At 38.4% G+C, this 12984-nt stretch overlaps 1 protein-coding gene across 1 annotated transcript in view; it reads left to right on the forward strand.

Moving 5' to 3' along the window:
- Positions 1-12984, forward strand: part of SAMD12 (sterile alpha motif domain containing 12) — a 175300-nt gene that overhangs the window by 40290 nt on the left and 122026 nt on the right. The window contains exon 3 of the mRNA XM_058808719.1: positions 3537-3666. Coding sequence (XP_058664702.1) covers positions 3537-3666 — 130 coding nt within the window. The remainder of the gene's footprint in view (positions 1-3536; positions 3667-12984) is intronic.

A 12984-nucleotide genomic window follows, 5' to 3' on the forward strand; every position in this document is an offset into this window, starting at 1 on the left:
TAATCTGAGCAGGTTTGTAAATACACAAAATGTTAGAGTTGGAGAAGCACTTTCAGATAGCTTGTCTCAAAGTATGTAGTGTAGTTTAAATTATGAGATTGAATCCTTCATCACTCAAAAATACAGAGGCCCTTTCTTTCTGGAGTAAAATATGATAAATAAAGACAAAGAAATTCTGGTGAATAAATTGACTTCAAAGCTGGCAGGCTTGGTAAATAGCACCTGGAAGGCTGAAGAGATAACTTGTCCATCATTGCTTAGGAAGAGCAGGGCTTGGTAGCTGATGCTATTCTGAATACTAAAATACACTCTCTAGTAATGCACAGGCTGTAAGTTTTAGTTGTTTATTTATTTATTCTTGAGTTAGGGATGTTGAGTACTATCTTCCCTGCGCCATGGAACAAAGAGAGCATGAAATTTTGTCAAGTAGTAAATATGTTTTTTCTTCTTCTTGGCAGTCATTTTTGTATTTTGAGATACACGTAACAAAAGCTGGGGTTGGGCAGTCTAGAAGAAAAAGTTTGTTACAAAATTCTGAAGAAACAGATTTTCCTTCAAATATACAAGAAAAGACCAGAATACTGTAGACTTTTATTCTCATTACATCTATATCTGGCACAAGACTTGGCATAGCATTTGGCAAGATTAAAACTATTACAGAGTTGCCACCAAAGGGTGATTTTAGGATTAGTTTATGTCAGGAAAATTAAAAGGAAGACCAGATCAAAGGTATTTTTTAAAATATATTATTTTATTTTAATCAATTTGGTCCTATTCTTCGACTGAGCTAAGAAACAGAAATACAATAAAACATACTATGTTTTTCACCTGTCTAGGTAGTTCATATGCAGTTAATGGCAAGGGTGTCTTTTAGTAGGTATGTTTAGGGTACAGGTAATTTCTTTGGTTTACTGGGAGGTTTTTTGTATGAGATCTAGCCTTCAGAGCAGGGAAGAAACTAAGAAATGAATTTTGTGGGAGGAAGGCATATTTTTAGGAGCCTTTCATTTGGAGCATCTGGTTAGAAAATATTTTGGGTATGATGTTCCAAAAATGAAAGTGAAGACATACTTTAGCACCATTGCTTTAAACCCCCTTTATTCCTCTAACTTATCAAGTCCTTCGAAATTAGAAAATGAAACCTAACATTTTTTATTGTCAATGTAAAAATGTCCTCTTTGGACTGTAGTTATAAGTTTAAATGTTTCTAACACAGTTCCAAACATTGAAGAAGTCAGCATGTATGCTTTCTGTGCAGGGATCTGTATTGGCATGGCATAAAAGCTGCATTTGAAACCATCTTTCAGTTCTGTAGGCACAGAGGGATGTGTTAAATTTGTGCTCTAATTGTTAATAACTTGTAGTTTGGATATTTAACATGATGGTGCTTAAACCTTTTAAGAGGACAATAGTTGCTGAACTGAAAAGAACAGCCTCTTGATTTAAACAAACGTTGGCACTGCTTGTGTACTTTCAGCTAGAAATAAGTAGATTGTAAGTCTATAGCTAGCTGTATATATTTGCATACAAATACTTATCATTTAAGTATTTTTGTGATGTACCAGAAAAACTATTAACCATTTATTTTCAAGGGCTGACAGACTTTCCTGTAGTATTCAAAAATTCCAATGCAAAAAAACCTTAAAATTTAAGCAGTAACACATATAAAGATAGACAGTGAATTCTTGAGCCTGTAGTTCAGGGATTTCTATGGAATCAGAGAGACTGCTTGTGTCACATGGCTACTTTTGCTTTTTTATTTCTTTGATGTAATTTGAGGAGGACACCCATTTATATCTGCATGTAACACCAAATCAGCGAACTGACTGCTTAATATTGGACTGTTCATTGAAACTCAGTTTCTTCTTTGACTTAAATAGCGGTGATGAGAAGACCAGAGAAGTTTGAGGGCCCTTTGATCTCTTGGGTTGCATGAGGAGCTGGAGTTGTGGGGCAGCTGCTCTCCTTACAGAGGCTGTGCCTTCTCCAGACCAGTGTGTGCTCCTGTGTGTGTAAAGACTGATGAGCTGCTCAGAAGGGGCAGTGCTAGGGCAAGTGCTGTCCTGGTTTTTGTGCACCCTCAGCACCTCTGGAAGTTTCTTTTTCTGTGAAGACCAAGTCTGTCAGTCAAGCTTCTGTATTTTGGTGGGTGGCAGCAGCAGATGAGACTGATTCTTTGGGGTGGTTTTGTGCATTATTATTATACCTCTAAATATGGATGATGCCTATTAGCATGTTTGAAACAGGATTCATGTTTCTGATGAGTTTATTTTTCTTCAAACCAAAAAAGGCTGAGCTAGGGGATGTGCATTGTGTTATATATTCAACCATGATTTTCCTACTGTTTCTTCAACTTTTACACAGGCAGTAAAAAGGAGATAGGGACAACTGGGCATGAGAAATTCAAGGCACATTTGCCTGCTGGATTTTTAGGTCTGCCATAATCCCTGGCCCTAACTTACTATCTTTGCATGACATACTTTATGGACTTAATAGGACATGCAAAGCACTAGCTTAAAATTGCTTTGGTCTTTAGGGCTTCTAGTAATGAAAATTTGAAAGCAACTTTGTGAAAGTCTGTCTGACAAAGTGCATCTGAGCAAGTGCTGGGATAAACCCTGCCTGGTGATGTTGAGGGAGTCTGCTATGAGTCCTAATGGAGAAGATGGGTTGAGATGACATTCCCCTTCACCTCAAATTTGTGCAGAGAAACTTCTCTTGAACCCTTTTCACCACCAGGGAGATGGAGGACAGCATTCTGCATGCATAGCATTGAAACAGACACTTTGATTTTATTCCCTAGACTCATTCCTTGACAAAATATGAAGTAAATGTATACATTGATGTTCACACCCACTTACATCAGCAGTGTCCAGTGAAACATTTATTGTTGGTAATATATGGTGACTGTAGAAAAGTTAAAGTTATAAAGGAAACAGAAATAGCTGCTTGTGAACATTATTAAGATTAGGAATTTTGTCAGCTGAAATGTTCAGTATGAATCAATATCACCAGCTCCATGTCCCTTGGTGTGTAGTCTCCTCTTTCCAGACAAAGCAGTCTTCAGGCTTGTTGGCACTAAAGGCCTTTGTTGCAAGATCTTCTGTCATTGTAGTTGAGGACCACGCCTGGCCCGAGGGTACTCCTGGTCTTCTGTGATTATATCCAAACTGGGCCACAAATGTACAACTCTCCAGTGAGTTTGAACTATTCAAATTGTGCATCTGTTATCTTTTGGCTGTAGTCAATTGGTCACTCTTAACACTATTTATTGAAGTGCAATATGGTTCTGGGATGCAAGGAACATGAAAGCAATTGAAAGTAATGTTAAAGAACCTTCCACTGAGTGTGATTCCTGTGTGATGTATTTGAAAAGCAGGGTTTTGTGGAATGGGTTGGTTATTACTGGACATCTGTCAGAGCAGATCCTGTTTTGCATTTAGTATTTTAATATCATATATGGAGGTGACAGATTAATATTTCCAAAATTGTGTGCAGACTAAACATCATTTCTGTTCTTCATTCTCTGTTCCTAGTCTGGGACTGTGAAGCTGACTAAGCCTGTGGCGTTATGGACCCAGCAGGATGTCTGCAAATGGCTGAAGAAACATTGCCCTAATCAGTATCAAATCTACAGTGAGTCATTCAAACAGCATGACATAACTGGTAAAGTATGCACTATCAGCAATATTTTACTGACTTAAAATGTGGTGAATTGTTTTACTTTGCTGTTAATAGATTGTGACTGTGCACTGAGGGGTTTTTGTTGAATGTGTGACTAGAGAGTTGCAAGGTTTAGAGCAGAGGGAGTATTCCAGCTTTCATAGGATATGGTAAGTGATATCCTCATTTCTGTAAAAGACAGTTTCAGATAATTCAGGGTCAATATAATAAGGAAAGAAATCAGTCTATATGTAAGTAAAGGCCTCACTCTGTTCATTCCAAATAAGAAAAACCAAAACCCAACCATAAAGAAAGATCCTATGAGGCAAACACAATTTATGTAAATTTTCTCTTTCATTGAGGTGTTTGACCTTGAATACATATTCTTTTTTTGTGCCTCTGCCAACTCTTTAAAAAAAAAAAATCTTTGTGGTCTTAATATGTAGGGTAGGAAGTGATCCCAACTGAGCCCCTCCCTTAGCCTGAAGCAGGATCAGTACAGCAAGTTCATTTCTGATGGATGTTTGTCTAGCTTTGTTCTGGAAATCTTGCAATGAAGCAGATTTTTGCATCTCTCTATTCCAGTATTTTATGGTTCTTAAAGTCAGTATTTTCCTAGGATCAATCTAAAATCAATCTGAACTATTATTTCCAGCCAAAACCCCTGATTTCTGTCCAAAATGTGCCTTGAGTACAGCCAGCCACTCTTTTGTACAGTCTTTCCTTCGCTGTATAGGGTGCTGCTTCTCAGCTGCACATACTTTCCTTGCCCAGTCTAAAAAATATGTCTTTATTCTATCATGGTTACTCAACAAATATGCATAGGACCTCCAAACCATCAAAACCGGGTCTCTTGTCTTAAAAGAATGTATTGAATGCAAAATTGTATTGTGTTCTTATTTACTTTAGAAATTGATATTGATCCTGTTGATCTGCTTGACTTGTTAACTCCTACTCAGTTTGCTGTAGTTGTCTTTTGGCTGTTCACTTTGAATTGGCATGAGTTTAGCAAATATAACTTGGGAGTTAAATAGCATTTTTGCTCATATACCAAATGATAATTAATCTGTAATTAATTGTAAGTTTAGTATGGAACACTGATTTGTTCCCTGCAGTGGTGGTATACAAAACTGGAAATTGGCATTCTGCCATTTGATGTTAATCAGGAATTTGAGTTTCACACACAAATCTTAGTCTTAACAATGTGTTCTTAACTGATGTGTGTTTCAGTCACTGTCTGATCACATACATATGTACTTGTTTCCAATTTTGCCTTCATTCCTGTTGCTATTTTCTTTCTGATAATGTGTGAATGATTGCAAATATGATGAACTGCCCATATTTGTTTACTATGTAGCCATGAGTACATGTACACAAATGTAAGAGGTGGCTTGTATTGATATGCTAAATGTTAAGGTTTAGTACATAACCATTGTGCCCATTTCCTCTCAGTCACCATCTGTTGAATGCAGTCTGTGGGATTGTAGTCTGTGTCTCCACCCATGTGTACAGAGCTGACTATATCCAGAGCACTACCAGAAGAAAATGAAGCTATTTTAAAATATTTTCTAGTACTGCTTTACTATATTCTCTTTCTAGAATAAAGTCACTGTGAAATAAAGTTGAAAGGAAGACATTTTCATTTCAGCATAAACACTGATGAAAACTGTGGAATTTCATTGCAGATGTGCAAAACTTTGAACTTTATAGACCTCTATGAAAAAGAGGAATTGAGATCAATCTTTCTTACTTTACACAAAAGTGGTATAAGGGAAAATATTGGTATGAGTGTTAGAAAATAAATCTGCAGGAAAGAACTTCAATTCAGCAACTACCAAAGAAGAAACACAATATCTGTACAGATTTTATAAAAGTATATTGTGATAATATTGTGAGTGGAATCATTAACTGAGGAGGATATTTCCAGTGCTGTTGGTCCCCATGACTCTGATTATTTGAAATCTAATAAAGGGAAAGAACAGAGGATTTGTGGCTTAGAAAAAGTAGAGCATAGAAGGACCATGGAAACTAATGTGAAGATTAAGCCAAGGTAGTGTAACTGTTCCCAGATATGGCTGTGGAAAATTGATGTGAATGATGAAAATCTCAGGAATTAATGTGACTTTATAGCCTGTTTTGATATGGAAAAATATGATGGGAAAGTTCTTGAAGAAAGTGACACAAAAATGATATTTAAACTTTATTTGAAGATAAAATCTAAGGCATGGTCATAAGCCAGGAAAATAATCTTGAGCAAACATATCTAACAGTCATTAATATAGATATTGAGAAGTGTGGCTTGTACTTGAGACTCTTGCTGATTGAAGTTTATTGAGTTGTGGACAAGGATGAAACCAAAACTGTCCTTTTCTTTGTGGAGATTTATACCTTTTTACTACTTCTGACAGAGCAGCTGCAGATGTATAAGAAAAAATTCCTTATCTGGAAACTTACCTAATAAGAAAAGAGATCTTCATATTAATAGTGATGTTGAGGACGCCATGGGGTGGGCAGAGAGTACTCTCATCAGATTTGCAGATGACAGCAAATAGTAGGTACCAGTCTATAGATTCAAGCAGGGACAATCCATAGGGGTCTAGGCATGGGGACCAGACACTGGCAGGAATGCATCAATAGGACCCTTATGAAATTCAACAAGGACAATTGCAAAGTTGTGCTGCTGGGAAGGCTGAGGCTCTTGCACCCCGCTGAAACTGGAGCTGACTGCCTGGGAAGTGGCTCTAGGGAAGAGGACCTTGATAGTCAGGAAGACAAAATGAGCCAGTGTTGTCCCTTGCAGCAAAGAATGCTGTCACTATCAACAGGAACATAGTAACCTGATCAAGAGTAATCATTATTCCCTTTACTCTGTACTTCTTAGACTACAGTTCTTAGATCTCCAGTGCAAGTCATGGTGAGGGCTGCAAAGATGCCCAGGGCTGGAGCTCTTGCTGTGTGCCCAGTGGATTGAAGGAGCTGGGCTGGTTCAGTCTGGGGGAGAGGCAGCTTGCCAGCATGGGATGGGGGCACTAGCAGCAGCTCCCACTATACAGGAGGATTTGTCAAAAAGATGGAACCTGACCCTTTGCAGTGATGTATGAGAGACATGAGGCTGAGGCTAAAAATAAGGAGAAGCTTTCTTCCCCTTTTAGGACTTTTAAGCTTTGGAATGGGTGGTTCAGTTTCTGTTCTGGGAAGGTTTCAAGCCCCAGCTAGGTAAAACCTTGAGAAACCCGATTTGATCTCCTAGCTGACCTTGTTTTAAGCTGGAGGTTGGACTAGAAATCTGTTGGGGTCCCTTCCGATCTGAATTCTTCTATGGTCCTATGATTTGCTTACTGAGTACTTAGTGAGCACCTCAGAACCAGTCAGGGAAATGCATTTTGCAGCCAGTTAGGGTGAATTAAATATGAAATAGTCTAATAAGAAATGGTGAGACTTTTTAATACATTAAGCCCTTGGATTCAGGGAGTGGAGCATGTGCTTGACTTACTCAGCAACAGGTGAGAAGTATTTTAAGGTGCTGAACCCAAAGACAGAGCAGAAAGAATTAGAAGCAGTAATACTGAGCAAGACCTAAGAACATCTGGCAGGAATCAGCAGTGGTGGGATAAATAAGAAAAGGAAAGAAAAAAAATGATGGTGGCCTATACAACAAAGAAGGCAATGCCATGGTAGGGGCATGTCACTAGAGGCTTTGCAATGGGTGTTGGTATTTACACCAGTATGAGGAGACATAAAAAGTTGCATTGACCTGCCAGTTTTTATACTGGTATATTCCTAAAGATAAAACTGAGAAATGGACCTTGCTCTGTGTGTGTTTGTGACTTTGAATTTGCTGGGCAGCAGAACTTTTAGCTGACTGGTGAATTCTAGAGAGATGAGTTCACTGATGGTCTTGTCCTGTACCATTGAAGCAAATGAGGATTTTTCTAATGTCTCAGCATTAATAGGAACAAGATTGGGCATAGAATGATTAAGGCAAATCTATTTGGGGATAAATGGTCCATTGACAAAGTAAGAAAGCAGATGTCTAAGTAATGGAGTAATGGTTTATGGATGTGTGATTTAGGGAGGGAGGGAAGGAAGGCAGGAAGGAAGGAAGGAAGTGACGGAAGGAAGTGACGGAAGGAAGTGACGGAAGGAAGGAAGGAAGGAAGGAAGGAAGGAAGGAAGGAAGGAAGGAAGGAAGGAAGGAAGGAAGGAAGGAAGGAAGGAAGGAAGGAAGGAAGGAAGGAAGGAAGGAAGGAAGGAAGGAAGGAAGGAAGGAAGGAAGGAAGGAAGGAAGGAAGGAAGGGAGGGAGGGAGGGAGGGAGGGAGGGAGGGAGGGAGGGAGGGAGGGAGGGAGGGAGGGAGGGAGGGAGGGAGGGAAACCCTGCTTCATGTTTTGTTTTTAGACCATGTTCCTCAGTGTGCTACTGCATGTCTTCAGAGTAAGAGGTTTTACTGCTATGAGGTTTTAGTGCTATGATCATTAAACAAACCTCACTCTGTCAAAGTAATACCCAAGAGGTACCTTGGTCCAATTGAAGAAATTTTATAGGAGGTACTTGAAAGGACTCAAACCTTTTAAAATTAAAATTTTAGGAAGGAAAGGAACAGGACTCAAGAAAATCTCATTTTAGTTTTAGAAGGGAGAGAACTTCTGAATATTCATTAAATACCAAATGGCACCTTGGAAAATGAAATATGAATTGATACTGAAAACCTGCTGCAAATAGTCTTAAAATCTGCTAATTCTAGATCTTCTAAAGATGCTTGTATTAAATGAGCTTTATTGACATAAATAAGCTCTATGACATGAAATTGATATAAAAATCATGCTTTCAAAATCAGCATTGATTAATTTTTTTCACTTCAGTAATATATTTATAGATGTTAGGGTTTATCATATCAGATGAAATGTTCAAGTTATTTAGTGTTTTAATGAAGAGATAGTCTCATGGTTAAAGATACTACATTGGAATTTGGAGATATCTTGTCTCTATTTCAGTTTAGTCTGGAAATACACTGGAAGTTTACTTAGGAAGCATACTGAATCCTCAGGTTCTGAATTATTCTCTCTCTATACAGAGAAAGGGTTTTTTTAAATCAAAGTGTTCCCAGATATCTTTCCAATTTTTAGAACATATTTAATTTATTTCTGCCCTTTCATGGGCCTCAGGTGAGTTTTGTGGTGCAGCCAGTGCAGTGACTTGAGGATGAAAGGTGTACAGTTGACTGCAGGGGCCCATGTTTCATTCCTGGCTCCAGGGCAGGAAGGGTGACCAAAAGTAGGTGGGTTTACTCTCTGTGGTGAGACCTCCTGAACATATTCATCCTTTGCCATATGTTTTGGTTGATGTACAACAGAGATAAAGATTCCAGTATTGTTAGATCTGTTGTGATATGTGTATAAAAGATACTATTTGAGTCAATCAAGCCTTCCTCTTAACAGGTCTGTTTCATTTGGAACAACTGCTGCTCACTTCCTGACCTTCCCTTGGCAAGTGATTCCAACATTATCTTTCATCCTTCCATTATTGATGAGCATTACACTCCCTCAAAATATCTCTTGTGCCAATGACACAACACAGCTCATGTGAGGCCTGATGCAAGAAGCAAAATGAGGTCTTCTGTAAAGTGGCCTTTGTAGGTGTCCCCCAGCTGTTTCCTGACACCTGTCCCTCGAGTTTTCTCACAAATCCTGCTGTTGTTACACTGCAAAAGACTACATAAACCAGCACCTTTTCTTAGATTATCTCATTGGACATTGTTTTATTGTCCCTTAAAACTGTCGCAGCCTACCCTTTAGGTTGTTATTGGTAGAGGTGTGTTTATGATCAGGTGTGGGACTGATACCAAGAAGAGAAGGTCCTGGATCAATGTGTTGTAGGAAAAATTACTTAAGCCTCCTTTAAAATATTTTTAAGTTTCTCTTTGCTTGGTTCCAAACTCTGGCAAGTTTTGAGCATTCTTCAGCACTGTCATATATCTCAGAAAGAACCTTCATTATTATTATTAAATTGAGGGTATTTCCAATAAAGTATTAGTTACCTTTCTTGTTTTCATGTGACAGTCTCTTCAGCACAACAGATGTCTTCTGCCAAGCAGTGTTAGTCTGATGGCGGAGAGCAGAAGCAACTTTCATCTCCAGCCATCTCTGGGCAGCCCTTCCCTTCTCTGTGGTGCAAAGTGTAAACCAGCCTCACCCTCAGTCCTTATTTATGCCACTTTTCCATGCTCTTTCTGTGAGGTCTTAACACCAGTGTTGGTTGATGCGCTGTCAAATCAATCCTGCCTACATCCATCTGCAGTTTAAAAAATAAAATAAATTCATGGCTTCACCCTGGAGAGAGCTTTTACTCTGCTGTCTCAGTAAGGTCAGGCCTATTTGCAGCATTCTTTGTGATGCTTGTGTTGGAAAATGTGAGGGACTGAAGAGTTTTCCCTGTTTCATACTTGGCTGCTCTCAAATTTTTAACATGTGGAACACATCAGAGTGATGAGTGGTGGGATAAGGCTTCTGTTTGCATAATACGTGGCAACAGTTCTTTTTGCATGGAAGATATCAGAAATATATTAATGTACCCCTGTGTTTATAAAGCATAGAATTGAAAGAAGTTGGAAAAGTAGAAATCTTTTTTCAATATTCAGCCTCCTACTGACATAGAAAATTTTGTGTGAAAGTAATCTTTTCTCATGTCTCAGCAGTGGTTTCTGGGTCTGTCTTTTCTGTCAGGTGTTAGCTCCTAAAACATATAGCAAATTCCACAGCATGAGACAAAGCTGTGCTGGCTGCTGGGAGATCTGGTTTGGCCAGGAAGGCTCACCTGCAGTCGAGAAGGGGCAGCGAGGCATTCAAACACTTCATGGGAGTTGTAACTTAAGTGTTAATGTAGTTGATTATTTTCTGATCAATTGCCTTTTCTGTGATAAATTATCTGTAGAGTTCATCAATTAGTAATGAAATAGATATTTTTTTCTCCTCTGTGCATAAAACAGTGGCGGGGAGTGTTTGGTGCTCTTATTTGTTACATAAAATTCTGTGTGGAAGAAGTGATAATATAATCTGTTCTGTTTGGTAGAAAAGAGAACTTGATAAAGAGCAATGGATGCATTTTTGGCTTTGCTTGTCAATGATGTTAAATTCCATGTCTGCTAAATTCAGAATGAAGTTTCCATGCTCCTAGTCCATTATCAGCTGTGGGATCTGCTGTGCAAGTAGATAATGAATGTTTTGCAGTTTCCTGTCTTAGTGGATATTTTTTGGTCAAGCAGCTTTTCCTTGGTACGCTCTATCCACTTTACCTGGGAAGATCTCTGATGATCTCAGTAAACAGTTGCTCTACAGCACATTCAGAAGTGAATTTTATTCTAGCTGCCCCTTTTTCTTCCCTTTAGTTTTCAATAAAGCTGTGCTAGCCAGATTTGCTGTAGCTGTTATTCCTGCCTGATGTAGAACACAGAATCCAAATAATTTTGAACTGAAAAGCATAATTCCAGTCCTTCAGCTTCAGATCTGAAATTCCCTATCAACTTAGCACAGATGAGTTCTTCTGTACTCTTAGAGTATGAACATTTAGGAGAGAGAAGAAAAAGGTACATTGCTCTTCATTTGAAGCAGTGTTTAATTGTTCCTTGGTACTTACTCTTCATATGCTGTCAGATGGGGAATTAATGTTTCATAATTATACATGCAATGATAATTGGATTATTCCTTCCCTCTAACACAAAGATTTTTTCATTTTTAATTTAATTTTGTTATATTTACTTTAGGGTTTTTTTTTCTAACTAGAGATTATACCATGTTTTACTGTACTCCTTGGAAAGATCTTTGTGGTACAGTCCTTGTAAACCTGATCCACAGTATTCTCTACAGAACACTGATTCACATCAATATCATGTACAATGCATTGCCAAAAACTCTCACCATGGCAGCCAGTTTCAAAATCAATTTCTGTTCCTTCCTCAGAAGAGATCTAAAAATGTGAATTAGGGTGAGATATGGAAAAGTGTATCAAATGTCTTAGCAAAACCTATTTCAGGAATTCTCAAACTATATTGTAAAGCTTTGTGATATTTCCTAGTTTGCTGATAAGGCTGCACAGTGTATCTACAAGAAGAACTGAACACGGATTGTGATCCACTGACAGAGCCAAAAAGCTTAAGAGCCACTGATGCAGCCTTTGGGTGCTTACCCATCTATCTTAGGTAAGTCAGGCGTCCACCTTCAGTGGGATTTGTAAAACCGAGGGTAAGAGAGTGAATTACTGGAGTAGTAAGTGGAGAGGAAATTATTACCTTCAAGCAGATGAATTTAGTGGACTTAATATGGCTAAGAGAAGATATTATGTAAACGACCCTTCTATGTTCACCCTATTTCCTTTGTTCTCCTTTTGTTTTGTGACCCTTCTCATGCTCTTCATGAAGCCTGCTTTTTATCAACTATTTTGTCTGTAGCTGCTTTACAGGGATATTGATTACTTTATTAGAAGTTCTAACTTCTGATATTTTGGCCAATATCAAAGCTCTAGCTTCTCATTTTATTTCTTAGGATTTTTTTCTACGTTTTTGGATCTATCACTGACTGTTAGTTAGAATTCTCATTTCCCATCAAGACAGGCTTCTCTGCAACATTTCAGAAGTTTTAGATCTCATTCTGGTGTACTAGGAAAAGAAATGGGAGATATTGCAGGATCTCCTTTCAGGTAACTTTTGCTATTGTTTGGGAAGAAATATTTGTTGCTTTTGCTGTGCTACTGCAACATCAATTTTATGGCTCAGTTGAAGGTAAGGAAAACTTAGATGAGGTAAACTAGACTGATTAAGTGGAGGAGTTGTAAGAAGACCATGCAGTTCCTCATTTTGAAAAAGTGAATTAATTTGCTGGTTAGTGGGTGTGTGTTTGTGATATCAGTGAGCAGCTAGAGCTGATTCTTTTTATTTCAGCTTGTTACTTGCCAGCGTATTCATGCTACAGGGATTTAGTTTTAGTGTAATCTTATAATTATTTGGTAGTGTTCCTCAGTCTAATAACACATCCAACCTGACGGTGAAATGCAGAAGGAAGCTCCTGATATCTAAACCTGGATGAAGCCATGGCTGAGAGTTTGACTTCCTTTGAACAAGGAAGAATTTCTTCACTGAAAGGGGGTGGTCAGCCATTGGAACAAGCTGTGCAGGGAGGTTTTGGAATCCACATCTCCAGAAACATTCAAGAAATGTCTGGACATGACATTTAGTGTTGTATGGTTTCGTTGACATGGTGGTGTTGTTTGGCCAAAGACTGGACTTGATCTTGGAGGTCTTTTCCAACCTTAATGATTCTGTGATTCTAAG

Source organism: Ammospiza caudacuta, chromosome 1 (genome assembly GCF_027887145.1).
Source record: "Ammospiza caudacuta isolate bAmmCau1 chromosome 1, bAmmCau1.pri, whole genome shotgun sequence".
Classification (NCBI taxonomy): Eukaryota; Metazoa; Chordata; class Aves; order Passeriformes; family Passerellidae; genus Ammospiza; species Ammospiza caudacuta.